The sequence below is a fragment of the Ostrinia furnacalis genome, unplaced genomic scaffold (genome assembly GCF_004193835.3).
Source record: "Ostrinia furnacalis isolate ACB-3 unplaced genomic scaffold, ASM419383v2 OfSCF1733, whole genome shotgun sequence".
Lineage (NCBI taxonomy): Eukaryota > Metazoa > Arthropoda > Insecta > Lepidoptera > Crambidae > Ostrinia > Ostrinia furnacalis.
In genome coordinates, this window is record NW_021131972.1 from 226,820 (window position 1) to 254,370 (window position 27,551).

Genomic DNA, 27,551 nt, shown 5'->3' on the forward strand with positions numbered 1-27,551 from the left:
AGATTTTTTCATACAAATGTTTTTTCCCGCTAACTCCCGTTCCCGTGGGAATTTTGCAATATCCTATTGTAACTAAGCTTTAAGTTTACTAAGGTACCTGCATGCCAAATTTCAAGCGTCTAACTTAAGCGGTTTATATTTTTCATACAAAAGGATTTTCCCGCTAATTCCTGTTCCCATGGGAATTCCTAAGTATACTATAACCTGCCCAGGAGTATGAAGAATAATTGTACCAAGTTTCGTTAAAATCCGTCGAGTAGTTTTTGTTTCTATAATAAGGAACATACAGACGGACAGACAGACAGACAGACAAAAATTTTACTGATTGCATTTTTGGCATCAGTATCGATCACTAATCACCCCCTGATAGTTATTTTGAAAATATATTTCATGTACAGAATTGACCTCTCTACAGATTTATTATAAGTATAGATTAATAGATTTATATTGATGGGCGTGCCAAAACTCGCCTAAAATTCATTAAATATTTCATTAATTTCGTGTTTTATTTGTGGGGATAGGTGGCCAACTCGGGCAGCTCGGTGTCGTTCAACTGCTCCGTCCAAGGCGGGGACGCGCGCGTGCGCTGGCTGCACGACGGCGTGCCCGTGGCGGGCGGCGAGCGCGTGCTGCGCGTGCACGGCGTGGTGCGCGCGCATCGCGGCATGTACCAGTGCTTCGCCGAGCGCGACCTCGACAGCGCGCAGGCCGCCGCCGAGCTGAGGCTGGGAGGTACGTGACACTCTTGATTTACCTCCCCGCGCAGACGTCGTCCCAGGAACGCCCTCAGCGATCCCGACGACGACATCACCCTAGCCATCGAGGCCGCCCAACAGCTCGCGAAAACTAGCACCACTCCACTCCAATCGATCTACCGTCCTCGCCGGCGAGGACTCGCGCCGCGGTCCCCTTCGACCCGTCCCTTTTTCTCGCGGTATCGGCACGTGCCGGGCCGCTTCTCTCCCCAAACCTACGTTAGGCTACCGTCCCCCAGCAACGCCCTAGGCCGAGGTCCGAGGCCCACTCGGGGGCGTCCTTAGGCTCGTTGCTTAAATTTTGAGGTTGAGAGCCATCTGCGCTCACCTATTGTCCGGTGAAGCTGAAAAAGCCGCTCACAGCTATCAGCATAGTCCGTCCGAAAAAAAAAAAAATTGATTTACCTATGGCCTGGCTTAGAACACGCGATAAAAACGCAGTTTCTGGGCAGTTTTCGCACATTTGCATCTAACCTTAACTGCGCGGTTACCGCCTCAGTGCCTCGTCAATGAGAACCACCAAGAAACCGCTTTACTTTACGCGCTACGCTTCACTTTACTTAGGTACCTACATAGTACGTAAAGTACGTATTATACAGGGTGTTAGGTAAATGGGTATATGAGCCGACACTAGCCCATGTTAACATGGTCATATAAATGGTATGGTGAAGTCAGAAAATTGATATCTTCATTTTAACTATTTTAATTTTCATACAAATCGGATTTTGTTAAATTTATTTTGTATGAAAATTAAAAAAATTAAAATCATGATATCTTTCTGACTTCACCATACCATTTATATGCCTATGGCTATGTTAACATGGGCTAGTGTCGGATCATATACCCATTTACCTAACACCCTGTAGACTGTTTGTTATTGGTCTCGACAATAATATTTCAAGATTGAATCAAGATTGAAAAATCCGCCAGATGGCAATACGTAGACGCGAGGTCCAAATGATGCATGATTGGTTATTTTTGATATGACATTGACAGATATGTCAAAATCCTCCAATCACGCAGCATTTGGACCTCGCGTCTACGTATTGCCATCTGGCGGATTTTTCAATCGCGAAAACCCTCATTCAATATAGACATTGTTCCAAACCCATATTAGCACCATTTAAATTATTATAAAACGAATATTTGTAAAGCGCCATCTATGATTCCTCTTGTTTTACAGAACTAACAGTACCTACTAACGAAATGATTTACATAGGGAATCATAGATGGCGCTACACATGTCCGTGTTGTTTGCACGAGTGCGACAATTTTTACACTTTTCTCAAACCAATGTAGGGTAAGTGCGCTAGTTTTCGTCCAATTATCGGAGTTGCCAACTTTGTGATGCGAAATGAATATCTTAAAATACCCTTACTCATATGTATCATATGTCATTTTAGTCCTTATATAGTCTACTTTACGTTAATATTATATGACAATAAGTAAATACCACGGGTTTTTTTATAAAAAATATTTTATCCAAAAGAGGCGATTTCACTAGTTTTCGTCCAAAAAAATCAGTTTTCGTCCTAGTGTACGCTAGTTTTCGACCACTGTGTAGAAAAAAGGGTGCAGTTGAATTATTAACTTAAAACCAACTCTACAATACAGTAACTATGGATTGTGGTATATCATTTGAAAGGTAATTTTGTTAGCTTTCAAATGATATCAAAAATATTTAAATAAGTTTCTTACCTAAATTTAGGAAAATATTTCAATAGGTCGAAGGACAAATGGACGAAAACTAATCTACAGGAATAGCTAATTTTGGTTTTCGTCCACCCCAGTGCTTGCTCATGACGTCATGGACGAAAACACAACAACGTTTAAAGCTGTTTTTTGTTTTCGTCCACATCTTTTTAACGGTTTTTATGGGTTTATCACTGTTAAAAAGTGGACGTAAACTAAAATGTTTAATGTAATAGCAATAAAGATCATATTGGAAGAAAAAACATTGTATTTTGTAGGTCCATTGAAGTAAAATGATTATTAAAAATATTAACTAGGTGTCAGGGTTTCCGTCCACGTGGACGAAAACCAAAATCTTGCAAAATTGTTATGCTAGTATTAGTCCACTTAATTATCTAAGATTTCTATACAAAAACTTTAATTAACCCTTAAAATAGTGTTTATTATGCTAATAATTAGACATACGTGCCAAAAACATTACGTAAAGTAGCTAAAACAGTAATTAAACATACCATGAAAGTTCCCTACCAGCACGTTTTTTTCCTAACTTGACGACGTTTTCCATTCACCTGTATGCAGCAGCAACTTCCGTAGATTTTTTTGGAGTTATTACTTGTCAAATTACATTTTCATGCAGGCAGAACTGTTACTTAGATATTATAGATTGTAACAAGTCCAAACTTGCACGGAAAGTTAGGTTTGTATTCTAATTTTCCGTATTTGTTTGTGGCAAGTCGGTCAAATGGACGAAAACAGGAGCTGGACGGAAAACCGGCGCAATTACCCTACCTGTCGCAGGCAAATTGTATGATTCCGCATTTTACAAACGGCGTCGTCAGTTTACAAACGCTCGCTGTTCTGTGAAATGCCGAAGGCAAATTGGCGACTCGTTCAATTGATAAAATTTCGACTATGATTGTTGCAATAAAGTGACCATCATAAAACACATGTAGGATAAATCGGACCTTAAATCAGTAATTCAAATTCTATTTAAATAGACAATATCGATCTTTAATTTGGTACTGAATTTTGTCTCGACTACCATGTCTATGAATATCTAACAATATTTATTTATTTGGTCACCAACAAGGTTACACTTTAGCGTTCACATATCATAATAGTCTTCCATAGGTATGTTTTCCGTTGGGCTCTCAGGACTGTCTTTTTTTTTTTCAGAATAAGATAGTCCACATCGCCAATACTCATACATCATATTTTTTATACCATATAATATTCCGCAGCAGTCCTCCGAGCACCAGATCCCATTGTCACCTTAGCGTTTTTTGCATACCTGATAACCTCAAAAACTTTTTCATTTGTCTACGGCTTTTTCACTGCTCCTATTTTTTAATCGTAAAATAAATGTCTTTAAAACATTAGTTTTTTTGTGAAAAGTCCTTTGAATACGTAGAATTTGCACTGTTTTCAATATTTTTCTGTATCACAACACCACTATTCGACGCCATTTTTCTTGTTTTGATTGGCAGCGCCTCGCGTGGTAAGAAAAAGAACTAAATTCTTCAATTTGCCGCGGCATTTTGTAAACGGCGATTGAATTGGCTATCAAATTTTGTGGCATATTATAAAGTGCCAAGGCAATTTACATTTTGCCTTCGGCATTTCATAGTACAGCGAGCGTTTGTGAACTGACGACGCCGTTTGTAAAATGCGGAATCATACAATTTGCCTGCGACATACCTACAACAATATCTGTGACCTACAATCAACATCTACTGCGTGTAACAATACAACTTTACCAAAAACCGGCTCCTGAATTTTTCTCCTCAACAGACATGTTAGGTAGATTAGTTTATGATAATGACTGTGTAAGTGTGTATCCCACAGATATGGATAGATAAGTGTGTATCGCACTAAATAATTTTATTTACACGTGTTTTCATGCGATGACCAAGTCAATATATTTATGTAAAACGTTAAAGATTTCCTGGCCTGGACTTGGTATTACATGGATCTCACAACTTTTTACCGTAGAACAACTGAGTTGCGAGACTTGGTTTTTTTGACAAGTATTGTTTTTGATGGGATCTCATTTCTTTTTGTATTTTGTAGACAGCAGTTATGTATCTAGAAAACTGGACCGAAATTGAAAAATTTTACTCGACTTGGCGGTTGCACTACCGTGCCCCCAAATATTTTAGTTTTTCCTTGATTCATACACCAAACACTTCTTATATTCCAAATTTGAAGCTTCTAGGTCTGCTAGAAGTGCCTTAGAGTTTTGATGATCGGTGAGTCAGTGAGTGAGTCAGTGAGTCAGTGAGTCAGTCAGTGAGTGACAAAATTAAGTAACTTTGACCCGTTATAATTCTTAAACTACTGGTTCAAATTGAATGAAATTTTAAATATACCGTGTCTTTACAATGCCTGCATAGCTAATGAAAATTCAGCCTTCTAGTTTTATCCACAACGAAGTTACAGGCGGTCGAAAATGGCCTGAATTGCTTCGAGAAAAGGATGGTACGGCCGTGCCGCTTTTTTGCTCGACTTGGTGGGGGCACTGCCGTGCCCCCAGATCTGACGATTGAAAAATCAGCCCTTAGTGAAATTGTATCACAACGAAACTATTATATGGATTGGACACAATCCCTGACACTGTGTATCGTTGCAGCTCAGCAGTTTTTTGTGAATTGATTTCCTTGCTCAAATTGAGCAAGGAAATCATCATTGAGCAGCTTAATATTCGAATTTTAGATACCACTAACGACATCTATTAGTATGTTTGGAAAGTAATTTGCAATAGATGGCGCTCTTTGCTCCGTGGTTTCGTATCGATGAGGAATCGATTCAAAATATATTTTAATGAAACATTTCTTAATGTTTTTATTTTGCTAATTCTATTTTTAAATATAATGTTTTCATTGTTTTGATTTCCAAAACCAAGTTTTGCAGTAAGGTTTTTTACAGTAACTATTTACTTTTTTACGTTGGCGAAACGGAACGTCATCTCGCAACTGTCAGTTGAATGAACTGTCAAAAAATGTCAAATCATTTTGGATTTTTTTGATTTGGTCGTGCGCAATCGCAATTTCGAAATTTTTGGTGGGATCTAATCCTTTTACAATTCCATCGTGCGATGCAAAATGCATCAATAAGTATTTTGTGATTAGGAATTAAATAAAACACACATGAGGTGAGTTCTCGTCGGAGAAATTATTTATTTTGGTGGATTGATATTTTTCGTGACGTTGACGAGGTATTTCATGTGATCGTTTCTTTCAGGAATTCCCTAATCGTTGTTTTGGCTGAGGGTGGAATGCTGAAGACTGCAAGTGAAATGTAATTAGCGAGCAGTCTTCGTAAGTAATTGGTTCCCATAGCTGGTTTTTCCATAACCTAATGCCACGTTCCACATGTGATGCTGACACTCCTATTTTTCGTTTCAGATGCGGGTTTTTTGAGTTACTATATAAATTTCATAAGTTACATCATCATCTTTTGTGCTATCATCTCTTCGCATTTCCTCCTTGTTCTCAAACCTCTTTATCTGCAAGAGTTTGAACGCTTTTCTGTCGAGGAGATGCACGAGCTTCATCTGGCACTGCATGCTTGAGGCCGTGGAGGACGCTGCTTGTAGCCTAAAAGTGTGCGAGACCTGTTGAACCCCAGAAGAAGAGAGGAACGTTCAGGGTAACGGCTTATAACCGCATGGCTTCCAAGGTACCCACTTTTCCATGATAAAAGTAGGAGTCTTTCTGACCTGACAGCTCGCAGTTATCTTATTCAGTAGTCTTTTAATATTTAGGCTGAGTTTTCAGAAATTTATAGTGGCAATAATATTCACCAAACCAAACCTAATTAACGACCCTGAATCTCTTGAGGTTGGCACTAATGATTTCATTATTAGTTGTATCGTAACGTAATTATAAGTTGTATATGTCACCGTAAAATTGTGAATTCCGTCAGATTATAATCTGACGTAGTTAAATTACAATCTAACCTAACCTAACCCACTGTTAGTTTACAATCTAACGTGTTATATTATAAACTGACAATTTCACGTTGACATATACATAGCTAACTTAATTTATATTATTTACCATCTTACATACAACTGGAAATCTAATTAATTGTGTCAATTGAGAGGGAATTGTTTTATTAACTTATTTTATTTAAATACATCAAGGAACGGTAATTTATAAATTTCTGCAAGCCGGACAACCTCTTTTCGCGAGCAGACAATTAACCACCTTGCCCGTCTGCACCGGTGGCGGTTCAACACCGGTCACTAAACCGCCAGGCAAAAATCCAACCTTGCAACTGCTGACAAATTCACCTTAAAAGTGTTTCTTTACCAAAATTAAAGTTGTTTTTACCAAACCAAGCTTAATAATTTACAAACCATTTCGCTTGTCTAACATGTTGAATAGTAGGAAAAATCTGAACAGTCGTCCTTCATGAAACCAAAAAGCCAAGAGAGGAAGCTGCGGAGAGAAACAAAGATACGAACAAATTGGCCCTCGCTTCCGCGCCGCCGTGCGAATGATCGCGCCCTAACGAGCTGCTAGCACGCGATGCCACTGTTACTATCTTCAAGCCAACCTTATTCAGATACAAGGTTTTCAACTGATAATTAAAAACAATAAATTCTACATTTTTAACCGACTTCAAAAAAAGGAGGAGGTTCTCAATTCGCCGAAATATTTTATTTTTCTATTAAAAAAAAACAATAAGTAGGTACTTTATCTTCGTAGCAGATAATGAATTCAATTTAGAAATTGAATAGACTGACATAATTGAAAAGGGTCGAGTTAATCTGAGGGAATGAAATGTATTAATTTCCTTTCGTTTTAGTTAAAATCGGCACCTTTTACAAGCGCACAAAACGTTTGTGCAATACCTTTTTAGTTTCTCCACAATATTCGATCATCACCAACCCAGACATCTACATAGTACCTACGTACTATCTATATTAGAGCCAAGCTGAGTGAGACGTTCCGAGCGATAACAAAATTGACGGTAGACGACAATCTGGGCGCCACCTTACGGGCGGGAACTAGCGACGATACGGTGATACGGGCCACCACGTTGTAATCTGTGATGGAGTGTAATGAGCCTGCTAACTTTGGTACTTAGCATACAACTAAGTACATCTAGGATGTAGCCATAACGTAAAAGATCCATTTTCGTTATCTAATCTTAATACGGCATAATATCTGAACTATTTATCCATTCAATAGCAAGTTTCATTGTCTTCAGAAATCGTCCACAATCTTTTTCAATTTAAAATGCATATCATTGTGAAATCTTGGGTTTAAAAACCTGCAATCACGTCGCTACTATTACAGCCGGCTACAAAGAGGAGCAAATAGGGATTATACCTCGGCTCCTGAAGGTTTCGGGCTCATTAGGACCCCTATTGCTTGCGAACGGCTCGCGCCAGTCGACCGTCAAAAGTAATCCTCGGACTTCCTACGGCTGAGAAAAATGTAATACTCTAACAGACGTAGGTTCCGTACGATTTAACTTTTTGTTTTTTAATCAACTGAGAGATAATTTATTTCAGGACGTTTGAAAGTAACTTTTTGTATCTAAGCCGTTTAGAAGCTACTTGTCGAGCTACCCCTAGTTCATATAAACATACACAGGTCCGTTTTTATTGCGATGAAAGTGCGATGAACTGATACTGATTTACCTTAAATTTACCAAGGAAATCGGTGTGAAAAGAGGCATTTTTTAATTTTGATTGAATAATTATAAAAATGTTGAAATGAACTACAAACGTTTGTGAAGTGCTTCATTGTTATAGTAGCGTATACAAGTAATGTTCTTAGTAATTACTCTCTACTTAATTAAACGCTCAGGACAGGAGCTTAGAGAGTGAATTATTCAAAGCTTCAAATAATTTAACAGGTCCAAATTAGTGACCGCTGATCCCTAAAAAGAGGCAATAGAAAGGGAACCTCATTTGAATATTTAAGACGGTGTACCTCCGTTATTGCTTCCGCTTCCTACAAAGAGATTACCGCGGGGAGTGGATTAATACTGTTACATTGCTGCCTTTTGCTGGCGACCGCTCGGCCGTACCACAGAATAAGTAATAGTACAGGTACAGAAGGATTACTCCGCAAGACGATTTAAATGAATGCGAGTCTTGCTACGACGCGATACAGTGGAATTCAGCTCGCACAGCACTACGTACCTACAATTTTATTCACCTACAAGTTTTGTCTCTTTCTATCGCGTGCCTTTGAACTCTTCTTACGCTGTTAGGGTTGCTGTCTAGTAAAAAAATAATTATAGCCTGACCAGGAACATAAAAACCCTGGCACAGAGGCGCTTCAATTGCATTTGATAGTGCAACACTGAGTACAGTCGTACATGTGTTAAATTAATAGGCTAAATTTATGTATCAGGATTCAGGATTACGAGCTAATTTGATATTTTCATAAATTAACGAAAAATATTATTAAAGATAACCTGGTTTAAATAAATTAAATGAAACCATCAATCGAGCTAGTAGGATTTATTTTATTATTCATCAATAAATAATCAAATTCAGAACATGAATATTCAACTGCAATGTCTGCTCATGAACGCTTCAAACTCGGTACTTCTTTCCCAATTCCATAAAATTCAAAACTTAGAAAGAGACAAAAAAACTTTAAAATAGGTAGTTGAAACAGACTACAGCTAATTTTCATAGTGGACTGTACCATACGATAAACATGTCAGTCAATTTGACAACCTTTGTCGGAAACATTATTCAATGAAAATATTGTCCGAACCCTTAGTATTTCTCTTCGACAAATACATTAACACATCGTGAACCACTTTTCTTTCACGACTATAAAAATATTTTAGCAATTTAATACACGAAATCAATTGCACACATTTAAAATAAAGTTTGTTTACACTTTGACAACAATAGACTGACATGCATGGTGACATGTGAATGAAGTTTTCAGTTACTGTTGCCATTAAAAGAAATTAGTACCATTAGTTTTCCGCAACATGGCGAGGGTTTTTATGTTCCTGGTCAGGCTATATAATTCTTTAAATATTATAAGTACAAATAGACCAACAGTTGTATTCTTTCATGTTTTTAAGGTGGGCTGACGGTTTAAGGTCTTTTTAGGTTTCCTATATGGTAACCTGTATTTTGTAGGGAATATTATTTTACACTAGACATGAAGAGTATTGTCTCAATGTACTGCCTACCTTCAGTGGTAACATCAAGGTAATAATTAGTTAACTAAAAAGCAATAAATAAGTAAAATTTTATAAAAAAAAATAAAACCGACTCCAAAAAATCTACATTAAAAAGTAGAAAAATAATTACTAATAACCTACTTATTTATTAGGACGAATTAATATTTATGTAGGTATACCATGATTGATACTTTTGGAGTCGGTGCAGGCAAACTTTACATGTTTCATAATCTTGGCACCGACTCCAGAAGTATCAATCATGGTAATCTTTTTAACGCTTTCTGTGGTATTTATGAATTATTTCATCTCGGTTAAAATGATTATTGTAACCAAGCCGCGTAAACACGTAGTAATTAACCAAAGACAGTGAATGGTAGCACGAATAAAACTATTTCGTTAGTTATTGAACATGCATTTTCGGGGTCATGGTGTAATAAACAAAATAAAAACAGAAGAAAAAATAAGCACCTGCTTCAAAATAATGAAATAATGAACGTCCTTTTTTAAGTCGAGTAAAAGTCGTTGTTAATTTCACGGAAACGTCGTCTAAAGAGGCCATCTCGTCCCATAAGCATAATTTAACTACATCCCCTAATTAAAAGGGTCTCTAAATCTAGGCTTAACGGGGTCAACAGCCTTTGCACATGAATATTGTACATGTAACAGGCATTGTTCTGGCCCCGGCCGGTTATTGATTAGCAACAGCTGCAGTAATAACCGGACAGGCCATGCGTCACGCGTTGACACGGACACCCGGGTGGGACGACGACGATTCATAGACGGTGATCGTCACACACCCAGTCGTACTTAAATGTTTTAAAGGTTGAATATTTACCTAAGTATATGTATGTATACTATAATGTATACTTGTCCTTCCTTAGTTATTATGCTTGCCTAAAAACAGCTATGGTTACATAATTAACTGCAATTTTAAGTAAAAATATCATGCGTTACGTGCCATGACAAATAGAGCGACAAATATTTTTATTGGGATGAAATAATTATCAATAAAAAAAATCACAATTTTTCCACTCAAGTACTAAGTAATGAGTATCGTGATTATGACGTATACTATAATTAATTTGTTCGATTTTTTGCGTTGTTAAATCTGGTATCATTCGGAAACGAAATTAAAAATTTAAAGGTAATGGTGAATGAAGCATTATTCCAACGACAAATGAGTGCAATATGTAGTGACCCGGATATCCGGACCGATAACCGTATTGATTAACGTCGGCTGCAGCAGCCGGACAGGCCGTGCGTCACGCCAAGCCCTGACATAAGATGCAGCGGGTAAAGCATGAGCGACCAGTGGATAATAACCCTAAATGGAAAAATAGTCATAGAAACCCCTAAGTCATTTAAAAAACCTATCTAGCGATATCCCACACAATGGGGTAGAAGATAAAAAAAAATCATCCCCACTTTACATGTAGGGGAGCTACCCTAATTTTTTTTTAATTATTTTATTCTACCGTTTTGTCGGCGTGATTAATATACATACTTCCACAAAATTACAGCTCCCTAGTGACAATAGTTTCCAAGCAAAACCTCGGACAGACAGACAGACATATCGAAACTAAAAGGGTTCCTTGTCAGGACTACGGAACTTTAAAAATGAGGTATAATTAAATTCGCTTACGGAGCGGTGGATTGATAGTTACTTTATTATTTCACCATAGTTAAAAACCAATAAGAAAAAATGTGAAAGCTACATAGTTACTTTTATGAATACCTATACCTAAACCTATCAATAACTAGCTTTATTAATGTTTAAAGTCGCTACCGCTTTTGCCTTGGCGCTCGCACGCACGCTGACCCGCGTCCACAGTAATCAATTCAGGGCTGCGCCAAATGGGAGGCTCGACACATTCCCGCGACGGGCCGAGTGCTTTCATTCCGCATAACCGGCGCGCTTCACGGCCTTAATTGTCAATCAGACAAACTGCCGAAAATGTATCGGACATGTTGTAGGCATTACGAACAAATTGCATGCCCAGCAGCTCATTTTATGATCAAAAGTGGCTTTTCCTTTTGCATCCCAAGGTTGGACATGCTAGGACCCCTATCGCTGCTCAAATACAAGGCCACCGTAAAAGAGATCCGGATCCCGTTACCTTTATGACGTAAAAATCAATTAAGGTTCCAAACCAACGCGTGCAGCCTGTGCGCGACGGCGATCCTACAGATTTAGACAAAACAAACGCTATTGCCATCGCGCACGCTGGTTACACGTGTTAGTTTGGCCGAGCATTTACTATTTTTCCCGGTCTAATGGGGCGGCTTTATCAATCACCTTTTTTAGAAAAAAAATGGGAGATTTTTATTTACAGCGTGAAACTCCAAAACAATTGCATTTATTCATAACTAGCTTTCCGCCCGCGGCTTCGCCCGCGTGGAATTTTGTCTGTCACAGAAAAACTTTATCGCGCGCGTCCCTGCTCCAAAAACCGGGATAAAAACTATCCTATGTTCTTTCCCGGGACTCAAACTATCTCTATGCCAAATTTCATCAAAATCGGTTGCGAGGTTTAAGCGGGAAAGCGTAACAGACAGACAGACAGACAGACACAGACAGAGTTACTTTCGCATTTATAATATTAGTTGGGATGACTGCTTTAACGTTGCTTCTGCTTCCTCCCTCTGAAACTATGACTTGCCTACCGCTAACTTAAGTAGGTAGTAATTACTCTTTTAAGCATGAATTGTCAATGAAACAAGACAAATAATCTACGGGCTTGCTTTTGATAACAATTGACTATGGATGTAAAAGATACTGCAACACAGTTTCGTAAAATATCATCAGATTGAGTGTAAATTTATGGATTCACAAGTTCAGTAACCATACAATTCTATTTCAACCATAGAACCGATATGGATGCATGCAGTATTGCATTATCTAACATTGTATCGATTTATTTTCTATTTAGAAACGAATTTTATGTTACAAACTATTACTTGGCTGAGCTTTAACAGATATTATAGCTCATTTGTATGTATGTAGGTACAGAAGTGATAAACTGTTGGGTAAGCAGGTGTCTCTGTTTGAATTTAACCTATTTATCGGATTTGAAGAAAAAATCTCCAGAAATCGCGTATTTCTTTTACATTTCTCAATCTGAATAGATTTATTGTAAATGGTAAACCTTGATTTACTTTGATACGAGTAATCACTAGTAACTTTTAAAAGCATTTAATTATCTCTGAACTAATATTTTTATGTGACGTATACTAACCTATGTTTAATACCAGGGGTAGATGCTTTGTCTGCGAAGGGGACATAAAACATATTTCGATCACCTCTAATGGGGTCCCAATTGTAATCTCTAGCCGTAATAGGCGTCCATCGTGAACTGAATACAGTTACACACAGCCTAGAAAAAGCAACCGCTATACACTGCACGAATACACGACGAGATGGCCAAGGCAGAAGAAAGTAAGTGCTATGACAAAGAAAGGCATAATACCAACAATACTTATACCAATTCGTTATGGAAAATACATTCATTTGTATACCCACCAGCCGCGAGGGCAGCTAGTGGGTTATGTGGGGTTCTCCCTGCCAGAAGGGCGGGGCCTACCCACTAAAAACCTGACGTTGCCCTCGGTGGCCAGCAGTGTGAAACTGTAAATTCTTTGCAAGTTCACTTGTCTCTCAGAACTTGCCGTTAATCCCAAGCTGTGTTAGTGCCGCAGTAACTCCGGTAATAACGCGGCCGTAAGTCAGGCGCGGATGATCCGGAACGCCATAATGGAATAATGGAGGATCTATGGCATGGCCTTCGGTGCCATTAGCTGAGTAACGATGTCAAGCACAGCCTATAGATATAGATTAGGCTGAATTTTGAATCTCTTAATGGACGTATATTGAAAAGTTGGGTTAGAAATTTAAAATAACAGACCAAAAGAATTCTAGATTTTTGGAAGAATTTACTAAAGTAACATTAAATCGACAGCTAGCAACCTTAACCTGTTATTTACTCTACTAATCTGAAAGCTTGAGCTCCCCGACTTTCAAGTATCTACTAGTACTTACCTAGGTACATTAAACTGTGCTAAACTGGAGCTAGTTTCTTGAATGTAAAGTATCTTATTCGTATTTTTTCTGAAACATCTTTTCGCATTTCAGATTTTTACATAATAATAAAGAAACACCTTATAAATAACAGTAATCGCTAGTTCTCATTAAACACAAATTGAACTTTTAGCCCAGCCCATTTTAACGTACGTTAAAATCGGTAGCAATAAAGCAGGCGTTTGTAATTACCCGCGCAATTAGTAGCCAGTATCAGCGGCACCGCGCGGGTCGCATGCATCGTTTACATAAGAGTCGGCGGGACTCGGGCGGGCAGCGTGCCAGCGCCGCAAGTTGCGGGAGAAAGCGAATACTGTAAACAACTTTTTCGAAAGTTACAGTTACAGCCTCTCTAGACAAGTGGCAAAACGTGAGAGTTGTAATCTAAAGGTCTTTTGACCAAAAAGATGGTCGAAAGACCTTTTTTATAAGTTACAACGGATTCGATTTTCGATTCGACCAAAATTTGCCACTTGTCTAAACCCACATTAGTGAAGATTTTACAGCATTATTTTCTTGATAAAGTAGAGGCAGCATAATTCGAAGTCGGTCAGTTGAAAAAAAAAATGAGAATATTGAGCTCGATTGCGTCTATCTTAAATAGACCAGTTTAAGTCATAAATAAATTAATAGCTTTTTTGCTTTCTTTTGCTAATGACCTTAAGTCTCCTCTTGATAAAATAGTAGGTACCTACATAAAAAGATCTTGTCCAAACCAGTAACATTGTTTAATTTTCACCATATAGTCCTCATTTAAGATTATAATAATATCCGAGTATGTATTGTAATAATCTCGCAACATGTCCCGCCCGCCCTTCCCGTAACAGATCACGGCCGGCGTCCGGCTCCCCCATAAACACCGCCCAAACGATTTTGATCCTCATAATCGTATTCGCTCTATTGTACAGCTTCTATTGTGGACTGGTATTTTAGTTAGGGACGTGTAGGTTGAAGTATTTAAGCTTAACCTTTTTGACACGTAAATTGGAAAAAATATATGAAAAAGGTTGACCTTCATAGTTGTTTCAACAGGTTTTTAATGTTATACGAGTTGGCTTCTCAGTGAGTCAGTGGTAATCGAGCTTTATACATTACCAGTGCCTACATTGTTCATTAAACAGCGTAGCCCTTCAAGCCCCGCGTTCAAATCGAGACACAATAGATAAGTAATTAAATCAATTTTTACGCGGTCATTTATTTATACAAAACACTTGTAAGCTTACAGAACATCAGTCATATTTTATACGACCGCTTGGGGATTTGACGGTGTACCTCCACCTGATAAGTTGTATTAGTATTAGGCAAGGAGGATAATTTATAATCATTAATAAAACCACGTAATAAGATGTACTCTTTATTTATAACCAAATTAAACGTTTTTCAATAGGAGGCACAGAAAGTAAATTATTTTTTGTGATTAGGTGATAGGTACTACCTCAGATCATAGAAAGAGAATAGATATGAAGTCGCGCGTAACTACAACGAGAACCAGTGTCCCCACATTTCCCCCACCACAGCTCCCACACACACATTCAACTGTGTAAAAACAAAGCGACTGAGAGTCTACGACAACATGTGCAACCGGCTTAAAAGTGCTGTGATTGGCCAGAAGGCGTGCCTTATGGCCAATCAATGGCCGCGTGACGTGACGCACACTTTGAACAAAGAAATTAGAGAGAAGAAAGATAAAATGGAGTCGATAAGATATCGATACTTTAAATCCTGGGGGCAAGGCTCGAAATTGGTTTAAAAAATGCTTGTATGATTTTATCGATAATAGGAAACCGTATTAGAACACGAGCCCTGCACTATGTTACGACCGGCACGTGCGGCCGTACTGTGTATTTTCACGCGTCAGTGGATATCGGAAGAAATAAAATACATTGCGCAGTAGTTACGCATGACATAAAGTGGTTGCTAACTAAATCGTCAATGTACAACGTGTTTGAATTTTTATCACCACTAATTTCGATATCGCAGTAAATGTCACGGCACTGAATTCGTTCGTAAAAATGTTTAGTTTTTTTTATTTACTAGCTGACCCGGCGAACTTCGTACCGCCTTAGCGTAGAGATTTTCTTAATATTTTTTTCCGTAAGAACCATCCTTGGACTTCCACAAACATTAAAAAAAAAGAATTATCGAAATCGGTTCAGCCGTTCACACGTGATGCCGTGACAACGCGAAACGGGTTTCATTTTTATATATATAGATAAGCAAAATACCAATGGATTTGCAATACTTACATGTGGTAAATGACTTCATTGTTCCTGTAGTTCTTCGTTTCACTTATGTTATTGCACGTTACGACGCATTATCCAACAATATCGGAGAACATTTCCTCAGTACGACTGAATCGCGACTAACCTGGCGTCGCGGGCGATGTTCGTTTCTGGGCATATCGCGGAGACACGCGCCACGCCCCCGTTTCACATCTATTCCCTTCTATGATCTGAGGGTACTACCTATTTACCTACCTATTAATGAATAGACCCAAGTACCTACCCATATAAAATCATTTCACGTCTCAGGATCAAACTAGAGCACCATTATTATCTGATATCGTCAGAAGAGCGATATATCTCGTTAATAGCCAACGTTATGACCTGTGATAAACGATATCACATAAAACACCAGTTCTTATGAGACGGAAAGGGTTTTATTGGAAGCCCCTTATGGAAACTTACAGGGAATTGACAATAAATGTAAAGAGTAATCTATTTGATGACTCTTATAAGAAAACGGTCCTAGAAGATTGCAAAAATAAATTACCTAATGTCTGATTTGTAAGGCTAAGTTCATCAGCTGAGTTGCACCATTTTACTTTAACATAAAAATCTCTCAAACTCCATATTATAAACACCGGTTATGTATTCTTATTAGTTATTGTTATAGCAAGTTGGTGCAACTCAGCCAGAAGCATTGTAACACAATATGTAGGTAAGGTACCTACTTCTACTATTTATTTATACTTATTAAACGGCAGACAGTGGTGACTGAGTTTGTTGCGGCGCTTCTTCTCAGCACTTGCCAAATGTTGGTCTCGAAGCGCTGGTAGGGTAAAAAGATTATGAGACATGTAGAGGCTCATTAAGAGTTAAATATTTGACGATTTTTAAGTACGTACTATTAAAATTTTTAAGAACAGAAAAATCTGTGCCCCCTATGGGAATCGAACTCGAGACCTCTGAGTTTAAAGCAGGTGGTCTTAGCACTTTACTACAGAGGCGGTTAAGGGGGCGTCCATAAATTACGTGAGGCTTTTAGGGGGGGGGGAGGGGGTCAACAAAAACCTCACCAAATCTCACGTGGGGGAGAGGGGGGGTCTCGGGAAATATCACGTATTTTTTTCCATAAGAAATAGAGAAATAGAGTTTGCTAGAAAACTGGGTTAAATCTTAAGTAAAAAAATTGGCCAAGTGCGTGTCGTGCCACGCGCAGTGTAGGGTTCCGTAGTTGTCCGTCGTTATCACAATATATTTCAGAAGTAAGCAATTACTTCATCTAAAGTCACTTTTAATATTTTCTTCTAAGGAATTTTTATTAGGTATGAAATTTTATAATACACGAGTAAAACGACTATTACTCTTGAACTAACTGATCTATCTTAACCGCTATAGTTTTCCTTGAAAGTTTATAAAAAGCACTATAATCTTGAATTTTTCCAGATTTATCAAGCCAACAGTTAAGTTTTTAGCGGGGGGGACGCCCTACTCGGACAAAAATTTGCACTTTAAACTTAATATTTTGCAAACGGATCCCTAAATCGAAAAATGGTCTTAGAAAACCCTAAGCCATTTTAAAAGACCTATCCAACGATACCCCACACGATGGGGTAGAAGACGAAAAAAAAATCATCCCCACTTTAAATGTAGGGGAGCTAGCTACCCTAGAATTTTTTTTTTTCAAAATTTTATTCTACCCTTTTGTCGGCGTGATTAATATACATAGCTCTACAAAATTACAATAGTGCCAATAGTTTCCAAGCAAAACCTCGGAAAGACAGACAGCCAGACATATCGAAACTACTTATATTAAGGGTTCCTTGTCAGGACTAAAAAATGATATTTGTATGATGATATTGTCATTTTATTCTATACAGTCTAAACAAATAAAACTAAAAATGCTTCCGTCTGCATGTGTGAATACTAAAATGCAGAATAAATGACGAAATTAAAAAAAATATAAATAAGTTATTTTTTTATCAAAATCGATTTTGCTAGATTATTAGTGATTTTGTAGAAAGGAACAATTAGACTGGGTACTTCTGTAAAAAAACAATGTGACCCTAGTACTAACACTACACGTGTTTTTCTGGATCTATTCGTAATCAGTGGGCTTAGTGCGACTTTACACAATCGTCATCCGCTAGCGACTGTGTAAAAAATGACGTACATTAAATGTATGATGATTGTACAGCGTCCCTAGCAGATACTTTCAAGAACTAAAATCTTTAACTTTATAGATCTTTTTGATGCACTCGTTAGCGACAACGTTAAAGCACACAAAAGAAATGTTTCTCAGTTATATTACTCCAAAACTATTAAATTTCGGATTTTTTTTAATATCACGTGAGATTTGGGGGTGGGGGAGGGGGTCAGGCAAAATCTCACCAAATCTCACCAAGGGGGGCGGGGGGGTTGAAAAATAGCCAAAATTGTCTCACGTAATTTATGGACGCCCCCTATAAAACATAAATTACTTGACATAAACCTCGTATATTCTGTAAATATGACGGTTGATTTTAGAATACAAAGTGAGCCGTCAGTTATGGGATAGTATCGCAGCCATTTCGCGTCGTTTGGTTCAGTTTCTATTGTTTATATCTCGGTTCATGTCGGGCGGGCAATATATTCCCTGCAGCTTCCCGTTATGACCTGTGACAAACGCTCGCTATACATCGTCAAACGCGACACCCGCCGCTTAGCAACAACAGCCAGACCATAGACCCGCACGACGCACGTGTACAATTTAATACTAAAGGCACGTTTATGAAAGTTGACTCTCGTATTGACGTTACTTCAAACAGAAAACAATAACATTAAACAATTAGTATGCAGAAGAAATTAGAAATAAGTATATTGTGTTGGTTGTTAGACTCATATTTTAACAAGAAGTGCTTTTAGAAGTTTATTTGATTACAAATTATGTATCTAGGTACTTTCAATGGCTAAAATGACGTTGAATCTTTGAAGTTTATGTAATTGTTTCAGCTCTGTTAAAAGTATGGCAACACTGGAAAATGTTGTTTTTCCAAACGATACTCCTTAGCAAACTACGTAATCGCTCTATACAACTCGAGTTTCCCAAATGTTGCCAACTGCCCAAAAAATGCATTTGAAAAATCAGAAATTTGAAACTTTTCACAAAATGGCCGCTCACTCGGTCGCCATCTTGATTTTCTGAATTTTCGGATTTTTCCCATAATTTGGGTCGTATAACCGACCAAACCCCATTTTTGGATTTTTTCTGCCATATCTCCTTCTGTCCGTCCTTAACTTTAAAGACACCCATGTCGAAAAAAAATACTTTTCCCCATAGCTGCAAGTGTTGCCAGGTGATCGAGATGAAAATGGTCAAATGTCATTTGTACGACCCTTTTGCAGGAGGCGTCATCCAAATTTTTGACCGGAAGTCGTTATTTCCACTTTCGACATTTTTGGACCAAATCTCCGAAAGCATGGCAACACTGGAGAAATTTCTTCACCCAAGCGACACCTCTTGACAAGACACACAAACGCCTCATACAACTCGTCTTTCCCAAATGTTGCCAACTACTCGAAAAATGTCACCTTTCAGTTTTAATTTCACTTTACAAAATTCGACAACCGTCATTCAGGACTGATTTTTCGCAGGCAACCCTATACCACCGTGTTCATAATGAAATAATCTTTATTTTCATTTATATTTGATTAAATTATCAGACCGATGCAAAATGCTCTATCAATTTACCTGTTTATACCTGGCAACCCGAGAGTTATGACTGGAAAAGAATAGGCAACTTAACGTTTGCATATTCTATGGGCTTCATACTTTCGATTGGTATGGAGTTTGTTTAATAATCAAACCGATGAAATATGTATTTAAATATAAAACTTTTTTTAATGATTAATTAATCATATCCTGGACTGAAATTTATTAGGCAACCCTTAAGCAATATAATTATTGACATGTTAAATTGAATATAAAATATGTTTCATCAAATAAGCATCTCGGTGAAGGTCGTTGTATAGCGGGATCTTATACTAATAGTATTTGGACGGGGCATACTGATAACCTCTTGTGGAGCTAACCCTATCATAATTCTATTTATTTAACGGGAACTCACATAACAAAAAGCTCGGTTAAACAATATTAACATCGTCAACAATAATTTCGGACTGGGATGCCTATAAAGAAACTTAATGAATGGTAAAAGGTAAAATAACTTTTTGGATAAGTGTCCAAAAATATTCCTACAACTGCTTACAGATACAGCACCAGAGCTGCACTACACGTTCATAGAGCAAGCGCTGCACCCGGGCCCGGCGCTGGCAATGCACTGCGCCGCGTCCGGGTCTCCCCCTCCCAGGTTCACGTGGCTACTGGACGGACAGCCGGTTGAGGAACACAACACTCCCCAAAGGTAATATCTGGAATGAATCTTTCTCGAAGATCAACAACAACGTCTTTAGAGCTAAAGCACACGATGCGTTGCGGCGGCGGTGCGACGTCGAAGCGGTGTCGCTGCGTTATCTTACATGTCTGTAGCGAGCACACGAGTGATGCACCCTTCGCGCCGCGCGATGCGATCTTTGACGTGTGGATTTTTGATCCGCAACGCATCGTGTGCTATGGCTCTTAGTAATTGATCTGCTTCCTAGTTTGGAACCTAAGAGTAAATCCTTAGCTAGGCTTTTGCTATTGTATAAGAAAGAAATCACTTTCAGACAGCACAACCAGAGAAACTAGTTGAGCATTTCTGGTGATTCTTGTCTCTATAATTTCCGACTGATCATCACTTACCATTAGGTAAGACTATGGCCAAGGAGCTACAGTCCATTGTGGTTTTAAAAATGTGTTAATCTTCACTTTTAATTCCATTCAAGAGTATGTTAATTGTACTCCTCAGAAGCGTAAGCCAGTTCATGAATTCCAACGGCGACGTGGTGAGCTACCTGAACATCACGTCGGTGCGGCCCGAGGACGGCGGCCGCTACTCCTGCCGCGCGCACAACTCGCGCGGTTCCGTCGAACACTCGACCAGGCTCAATGTCTATGGTAAGACTTGTTGTGCTCCTAGATATAATAACTTGAACAATCTTGGCTCAATTAAAGATATAAACACGCTTCTATCAGAGTAACTACAAATGAGTAGGTACATCTTCATAGAAACACACCCGAGCGCGGTTTGTATATGAGCGCACACTGACAAAATTCGACGCAACCACGACTAGCGACAACCTCGCTAATCCCCGCTAAATTTTGTCAGTGTGTGCGTGCGCGCCGCATACGTGTTGGCACGCACACATACAAACCGCGCCCGTGCGTTTCTATGAAGATGACCTACTCATTTGTATTTACTATGCTTCTATACTGTCATTGCGCTTGAAATTCAACCATCACAACCCATCACACAAAATGTGGGAAAATGGGATCCCATATCCATTTTTTCGATTCATCTAAAGCCTGGTCCGTGAGCACGTAGAATCCCGTCCAATGACCCCAAGCTACCTATCCCTATCGCTCGCGCGTAATTATGTTGCTGTCGCGCTCGCACACTAACTGCGGGCGCCCGTCGCACAGTCGCGACAGCAATATAAGGATACGATAGGGATGGGTAGCGTGGGGTCATTGGACGGGATTCTACGTGCTCACGGACCAGGCTTTAAAACTCACAAATCAAAATAGTTAACATGCCCTGTTTTATGTACGATAATATCTTTGGTACACCAGGTCCACCGTCTATCAGAAACGTGGGGCCGATACGAGTAGTGGCGGGCGTCAACACGACCATCCACTGCCCATACTCTGGATTTCCAATCAGGTTGATGGAGGTGCATTTGCTTAGTAAAATTATAAGTTTCATTTTCGTTTTGTTTCGTAGTCTGTTTAGTTACTTTTCCCTCTAAGTAAGCCTCTTCTAAATCGTACGACTAGTGATCTGTTCTGTCTTCTTTTTCTTCCTATTTGTCTTCAATTGTATTTTTGTGGTATTTTTACAAAACCCCCTAAATGAATAATGCCAATAAACAAATGGCAATGCCAGATTTTGTATGGAAAGTGGCGTCTTTTTTTTTTCGCGCGGCCATCGACCAAACTTTGTTTTTTGATTACAAAATAGTGTAATAAACCAAACTTACTATGGCATGTATACTTCTAAACTCAGTCTGAACTGAGTTACGAGCAATAGAAGTTTGATTATTTTCATACTAGATTTGCTTTTTGTGCGCAAGTTTTGTAAGAAATTGCAACAAAATATTGCGCTGATTCTGCTCCATACTGATGTCTGGAGCCTTTAATGGATGATATTGTTTGATTACACATACAATCTCACTATTTTGTTGCAATTTCTTACAAAACTTTGCGCGCAAAAAGCAAATCTAGTATGAAAATCATCAAACTTCTAATGCTCGTAACTCAGTTCAGACTGAGTTTAGAGGTATACATGTCATAGTAAGTTTGGTTTATTACACTATTTTGTAATCAAAAAACAAAGTTTGGTCGATGGCCGTGCGAAAAAAAAAAGACGCCAATTTCCGGCATTGTCTTTTAAGATAATATAAAAAATACCCTTATGTTCAAAGGGTACTACAAGGTTCGAGACTATATTGATGACAAGGATGCGTGGTCAGTTCAATCTGCACATATTTGATCTACTCGAATTTGGTTATTCTTACCGTTAGATAATTCCTGGCAATTAGTGGTGACTGAGTTTGTTCCGGCGTTTCTTCTCAGCACTTGCCATTATGTTTGTCTCGAAGCGCTGGTAGGGCCCAAAAGATAAGGAGACATGTAAAGTGCCCCATAAGGGCTACCTTTTCTTTTTTTATTATTTTCTGACGTTCATAAGTGCCACTTGTGGTCTAAACTGAATAAATACTTTTGATTTTTGAATAATTTATTTGGTGTTACTGATAATGAGCTCGAGTTGAGCTGCTTTTCAAAAACAATGTGTTTGTGATTCCAGCGAGATCCGTTGGCAGCGAGGGGGTCTGGAGCTGGGCTCGGCGGGCGGGCGCGCGCTGTCGGGGCTGGGCGGCGAGCTGCTGCTGTGGCCGGCCGAGCCGGGCGACGCCGGGCTCTACTCGTGCCGCGTGGCCGCGCCCTCCGGCCAGTACGCACAGAAGGATATACAGATCTTTGTTAGAAGTGAGTTTTACTTTTCCTTCGTCTTTTCGTGATATTCGTTACTTTACAGTATAGCCAACCGGTTCTCGCCTACCGCGCCGGCATCACGCCACCCGATGGGCGGTGTTCGAATCCCGCGCGAGCCTTACCCCCGCGCCCCCTGTAACGGTTTTCGCGGTCTAGCTAGAATATTCGGTCGATCGCCGCGATCCGATCCAGGTTCATCAGCCATTGCCCAGCATTGGTGTCGAGCGAAAGCTAATGACCCGAGCTTCTTCTCGGTCAGTTGTGACTGTCCGGTGGTGGTGGCATCGCTTCCGCGACGCATTTACTACAGCTCGACCCTAGTACCAATATGACGCCGCGACGCATCAATTGCCAATACGCGTCCACGCCCCGCACGCGCGCTGATCATAGCTGGCCCGCAAAACTGTTGCCAGACTTAGGTCCACCATAGGTGTATTATATGACTTCATCGGCGATCAAAGTTCTAGTTTACTCCTCTTATGTCCGTTTTCACCATCAATCCCTAATTTTGAAATGACCCCTATGAAAAAAAAATGCCTGTTATGTGTTACCATAATATGTGTCACTTAAAAAGAAAAGCATTAAGTCCGCCTTATGTACACCGTTCTATGTGCATATAAGTTTTAAATAAATAAATAAAAATTAGGGATCGATAGTGAAAATGTGCATTAGACTTTCAAGGGTCTTGTAAAATATTTTTTCAGATCCGCCGAAAATAGCCGGTTTTTCATTTCCAACGGACTTGGTTGAGGGCAGTTCAGTGCAAGTGCTTTGTGGCATCACCTCCGGAGACAAGCCAGTTTATTTCTCTTGGCTCAAAGACGGACAACACATCCCGAGCAGTCTACAGGTAATCTTTACTACCTATCAATGACTATACTCGACGCAAAGACTTGTGGCAGGCGGGGCTATAAGTAATTTTTGAAACAGAGATGCACATTCAACAACGGTATGCCTGCCTCTGTGTGACGTCACCCATAACCAGTGTGAGTGCGAGAGAAGACATGTTATGCACTGTTTTATTATTACACCGCCTGCCACGAGTCTGCGCCGAGTAAAGTAATTTTTAATATAACTTTGTTATTTAAGTACTTTTGTAATGAACTAAAATATTTTGTATTTTTTATTTTTGTAATCTAGAATGTTAGAAAAAATGGTACCTACCTAATTTTAATTTGTGATTGTGGTTTGTATATTTCTAGGTGCAAGAAAAATCATTGGATGAATTTAGTTTCCTGATATTTTCCCACGTGACGTCAAAACACAGTGGGGAATACACGTGTGTAGCCACCAACTCCGCCGCTGAAGTCAACCACACTGCCAGGTTAGCAGTTAAAGGTAATGTACAATCATGATGCTTACATGCTACACATAATAAAATTCTGCAATTAAAAATGTTCTTGAAATTTCAAAAGTATGCCTTAATATTTTTTTTTTATTTCTAGTGGCACCTACGTGGGTATACGAGCCTCAAGACGTGTCAGCTCTCCTGGGCACACAGATATTGGCCAACTGTGCAACCAAAGGTTATCCTGAACCTAGGATTGCGTGGCTGAAGGCGCACGGTAAGACTTTTAGATCATGAATTTGATACTGTCTTAAAACTAGAGATGAAACGGATAGTCGTTTGGCCGGATACCGGATAGCCGGATATCCGGCCAGCTGCTAGGCCGGATAGCCGGATATCCGGCGGCCGGATAGTTGGCCCATTGTCTAGTTTCATGTCGTGACGAGTTTAGCGCCGCACAGGTGCTTCGAACGCGATCAGTGGGTCTATTAGTAGACTAGACTAGTCACACTTTTTGAAAATCGAATCTGTCCGAATAGAATGTCAGATTTTGCCACTTGTCTAGGGGGCAGATCAATTCGAGCGATTTCGGTTGCTATCGTGAGTGTGTGATTGAATAGCGAAAATTAAATTAGTTTACTTGCTGCGTAATCTGACTGAACTGCATGCATCATGTCATCAAACCATCAGTGAAAAAAAGATCGCCTTTTTTATTTGGCAATATTTCGACATTAACGGATATTATTTACTACAGGGTGGCCCAGAAGAAAATTAACTTTTGAAAATTTAATGAAACGAAAACTGTACATTTTTGTAGAACTTTAACTATTGCAATTTAAAGGAAATTTAGTGCAATTTATTTTAAAATTTACTTCCTTTTATAAATTTTATCGTACATGTGATTCCCTTGACGTTTACAACATTCGGTATGTTGACCGAATGTTGGAAAACTTTCGTTAGAGTTACCTCGAAATGGATTCAGGATGAATGAATGCTGCAGAGTTTTTGGATTATTAGAGTATACTCTGCTCATAAGGTAACCCCGCAAAAAGAAGTCTGCTGGAATGAGATTAGCGCTTCTTAGAGGCAGTGATCCCTGCTTAATTGGTTTGTTGCATTGAAAGCATGATAATTTTTGAGAATGCTATACTATAGTAGGCTGAAAAGCTTTTTGATTTTTAAAGCTGCAAGATTTGCAAGGCTATGACCGGAGCACTTGGTTTCACCAAGATGGGGCTACGTGTCACACTTCAAATGAGAGCATTTAGATGGTAAGAGACATATTCCCACAAAAAAATAATTTCAGGCAGGGGTGACATCTCCTGGCCACCAGGAAGCCCTGATCTCACTCCAGAAAATTCCTTTTTGTGGTGTTACATTAAGAATAGAGTATACTTTTATAATCCAACAAACATGCAGCAACTGAAGCTGAGCATTCGGCAAAAAATTGAAAATAGGTTTCGAGGTAATTCTAACGAACGCATTTCAAGATTTTGATGTATGTTGATCGAATGTTGTAAGCGTCAAGGAAATCTCCTGGGCGATGTAGTTTAATAAAGGTAAATTTAAAAATAAATTGCATTAAATTTCCTTCAAATTGCAATAGTTAAAGTTCCATAATTTACAGTTTTGGTTTCCTTCAATTTTCAAAAGTGAATTTTCTTCTGGGCCACCCTGTATTTATGTATTCGTCATTAAAGTGAATAGCCCAGAAAAAGAAATTAGTTTTTTGAAAGGCTTTTTTGTAACTGTTTGGACATTAAATAAAAGCCGTCATTATTATAAGCCATTTTATTGATATTTACCTCAAAGATTAATGTTTTTCATTTTATTAATAGGAAATTGTGGTAGTTTTTTAATATCCGGTATCCGGCCGGATAGTGAGTTACTATCCGGTATCCGGCCGGATAGTAAATTTAGGCCGGATATCCGGCCTACCGGATAGTTGCCGGATATCCGTTTCATCTCTACTTAAAACTATCTGTAACTGCAAATAATAATGTGATATTGTTTCTAACATTACCTAATTCAAGAGCTCTAGATTAGTGGGACTTCTTGATCGCTTCGAAAATAGAATATTTTTTTATTTATTTAGGAAAACCTGGGTTTTACAGTGTGTAATAATGACATAAGATATACTATACTACTATAGAATACCAGAATGAAGGCCTTTCAAAATTACAACTGTTACGTTATGCCACTTGTCTAGGAGGGCAGTTCCCGAGTCATCTTTGAAATAGTGTCGTGGCTTTCGTCACCGTGGGCCACGGCGTATGCTGAGTGGGGCCGCATTGCAATGGGCATCGCTGGTGCAACAGAATAACTGCTCGCTCAGTACACTTTCTTTCTTTTTAATGTTTTATCAGATATAGGTCTAAATCAGTCAGTCTCAGGTATGGGAGCGGCACGGAAAGGTGTTTTTGATACGTCAAACGTCAGCGAGACTTCAGATTTGTATGACATATTATGTCTATGGCACCCCTCCCGTGTCGATCCCATACTCAGGCACTGAGCTAACCTAATGGTTTGGCAGCACAGCTTCCAGAATGGCGGGAGATTGTAAAGAGGCGAGTCCACGAGTTTGAGAAGCAGCGTACGAATGAACTCGACGCGAAGCGCGATGACTTGAAGGCCCGTCCAGCTGCCGCCATTCATTATAACTATATTGGTGGCGTGCTCAGATGCCCTTAATGTGCAAGGAGGTTTGCCGCGAAGATCGGCTACGTAAGCCATCTTCGGGCACACCAGCGCCGCCAAGACAGCTAGGAGTCCGAGTGATCGCCATGGCCGAAATCGGTCGGATTGATGATCATGTTTCTTTTTGTATTTATGTGACGTTTATTACAAGAAACGTTTCTCTAATGTTAGCAAGAATAAAAGCTGACTCCTCCCAGGGTCGGGGCCAGGCGACTTCCGGCCGGTGTCGACGCTGGAGCTGCAGTTCTCGGTGCTGGCCAACGGGTCGCTGCGCATCGCGCCGGCCGCGCCGCCGCACGCCGGCCGCTACATGTGCCGCGCCGACAACGGCATCGGCCGCGGCCTGTCGAAGGTTATCACCGTTTCTGTTAACGGTAAGGACGCAAACCTTCGTTTGTCACCTGTCATCCGCTTTGCAATGGAGGGAAGTCGAACCTTAATTTCGAACTCCTCCTATGTTCTTCTGATTCATTTCGCTGCGGGCCCAATTACAGTTTATCTTTCCCCCGGGACAAAC

At 39.4% G+C, this 27,551-nt stretch overlaps 1 protein-coding gene and 1 long non-coding RNA gene across 2 annotated transcripts in view; both read left to right on the forward strand.

Moving 5' to 3' along the window:
• LOC114353525 (Down syndrome cell adhesion molecule-like protein Dscam2) overlaps positions 1-27,551 on the forward strand; it is a 72,093-nt gene that overhangs the window by 37,728 nt on the left and 6,814 nt on the right. Inside the window, exons 6-14 of the mRNA XM_028305561.1 lie at positions 522-732; positions 20,164-20,317; positions 20,804-20,952; positions 21,628-21,718; positions 22,862-23,043; positions 23,754-23,899; positions 24,252-24,387; positions 24,495-24,614; positions 27,232-27,408. Coding sequence (XP_028161362.1) covers positions 522-732; positions 20,164-20,317; positions 20,804-20,952; positions 21,628-21,718; positions 22,862-23,043; positions 23,754-23,899; positions 24,252-24,387; positions 24,495-24,614; positions 27,232-27,408 — 1,366 coding nt within the window. The remainder of the gene's footprint in view (positions 1-521; positions 733-20,163; positions 20,318-20,803; positions 20,953-21,627; positions 21,719-22,861; positions 23,044-23,753; positions 23,900-24,251; positions 24,388-24,494; positions 24,615-27,231; positions 27,409-27,551) is intronic.
• LOC114353526 (uncharacterized) lies at positions 5,510-6,165 on the forward strand. Its single transcript, XR_003655939.1, has 3 exons — positions 5,510-5,598; positions 5,688-5,764; positions 5,852-6,165. It is a non-coding gene; the product is annotated as an uncharacterized LOC114353526 (long non-coding RNA).